The sequence below is a fragment of the Plasmopara halstedii genome (genome assembly GCF_900000015.1).
Source record: "Plasmopara halstedii genome assembly, contig: Scaffold_2904, whole genome shotgun sequence".
Classification (NCBI taxonomy): domain Eukaryota; phylum Oomycota; class Peronosporomycetes; order Peronosporales; family Peronosporaceae; genus Plasmopara; species Plasmopara halstedii.
The window spans coordinates 608,790-609,724 of NW_020189809.1; the positions used below are offsets into that span (position 1 = coordinate 608,790).

The 935-nt window shown below is 37.4% G+C and overlaps 1 protein-coding gene across 1 annotated transcript; it reads left to right on the forward strand.

Moving 5' to 3' along the window:
- Positions 1 to 350: 350 nt before the first annotated feature.
- On the forward strand, positions 351 to 798 carry PHALS_05547 (uncharacterized protein; the record flags this gene model as incomplete). The annotated part of the gene is made up of 2 exons (XM_024719108.1): positions 351 to 457; positions 666 to 798. 2 exons carry the CDS (start codon positions 351 to 353, stop codon positions 796 to 798), a joined length of 240 nt encoding a protein of 79 aa, XP_024584440.1.
- Positions 799 to 935: the final 137 nt, after the last annotated feature.

Sequence of the window (935 nt, forward strand, 5' to 3'; positions counted from 1 at the left end):
GTTATATTATTATTTGACTCTGCAACACACACAATTACTAAGTGAAAATTTTCAATGAAGAGTATGCCCAAGACATGGTTCATATATCTTTTGTTATGTCAGCAACTACAGAAGACCCGCAGAGGACTATATTTCCTTTTTTTCCCAATTACCACGATATGCGTGTTTACGACGCATTCACGCAATAAGTGTGATCCGATATGGATCGTAAACATGTAAAAATTAACGTTTGCTTGTCAGAATCAATGAAACATATGATACATCAAGCGACGTGATAATGGAAAAATGCCGGAATCACTATAAATGCGGGAGCGGAAAATGTGTTCGCCCATCCTTCTACCTTTGTCCACATGTCTTCCTCTTTTATGTCAACCACGTTGAGTGGTATTCCAACGTCTAATTGTTCCAATTTACTCTTGTCACTCACACACAAAACGTCTAACCATTACGATAAGCGGTAAGTACCTTGCAATGCACGTTCGCACGTTTTTTCGTTAGGTCTAATATTTAAGGCATAAATTATAGCTAGACAACATTACTTTTTCATTAGTATCGTTAAAGTTTGTAACATCACCGCAATTTTAGATTATGTACGTAAATGGCCTTGAATTAAAGGTAGCGACAATGTATTGAATAACAAATTCAATTTTTCATTTCTCTGACAGGAATGCACTGACACTCCACATCATATTGTGGCTGATTCTTGTTCAAAAGACTAACTTACTCCACTTTACAAAGAACAGTTCTCTCGACTTTAACGTGATTAATGGAATCCAGGAAAATTGGAAATTTAGGTAAATTAACCTATTATTTCAAACACCAGTTGCTTTTTAGACACGGACGCCTCCAACTTTTGAGTCTACGTAAGTTGTTCTGCATCACATTGTGGTCGACCGTCTGAGTCGGATGGTCTTGCACCGCTTCTCCGATGATGT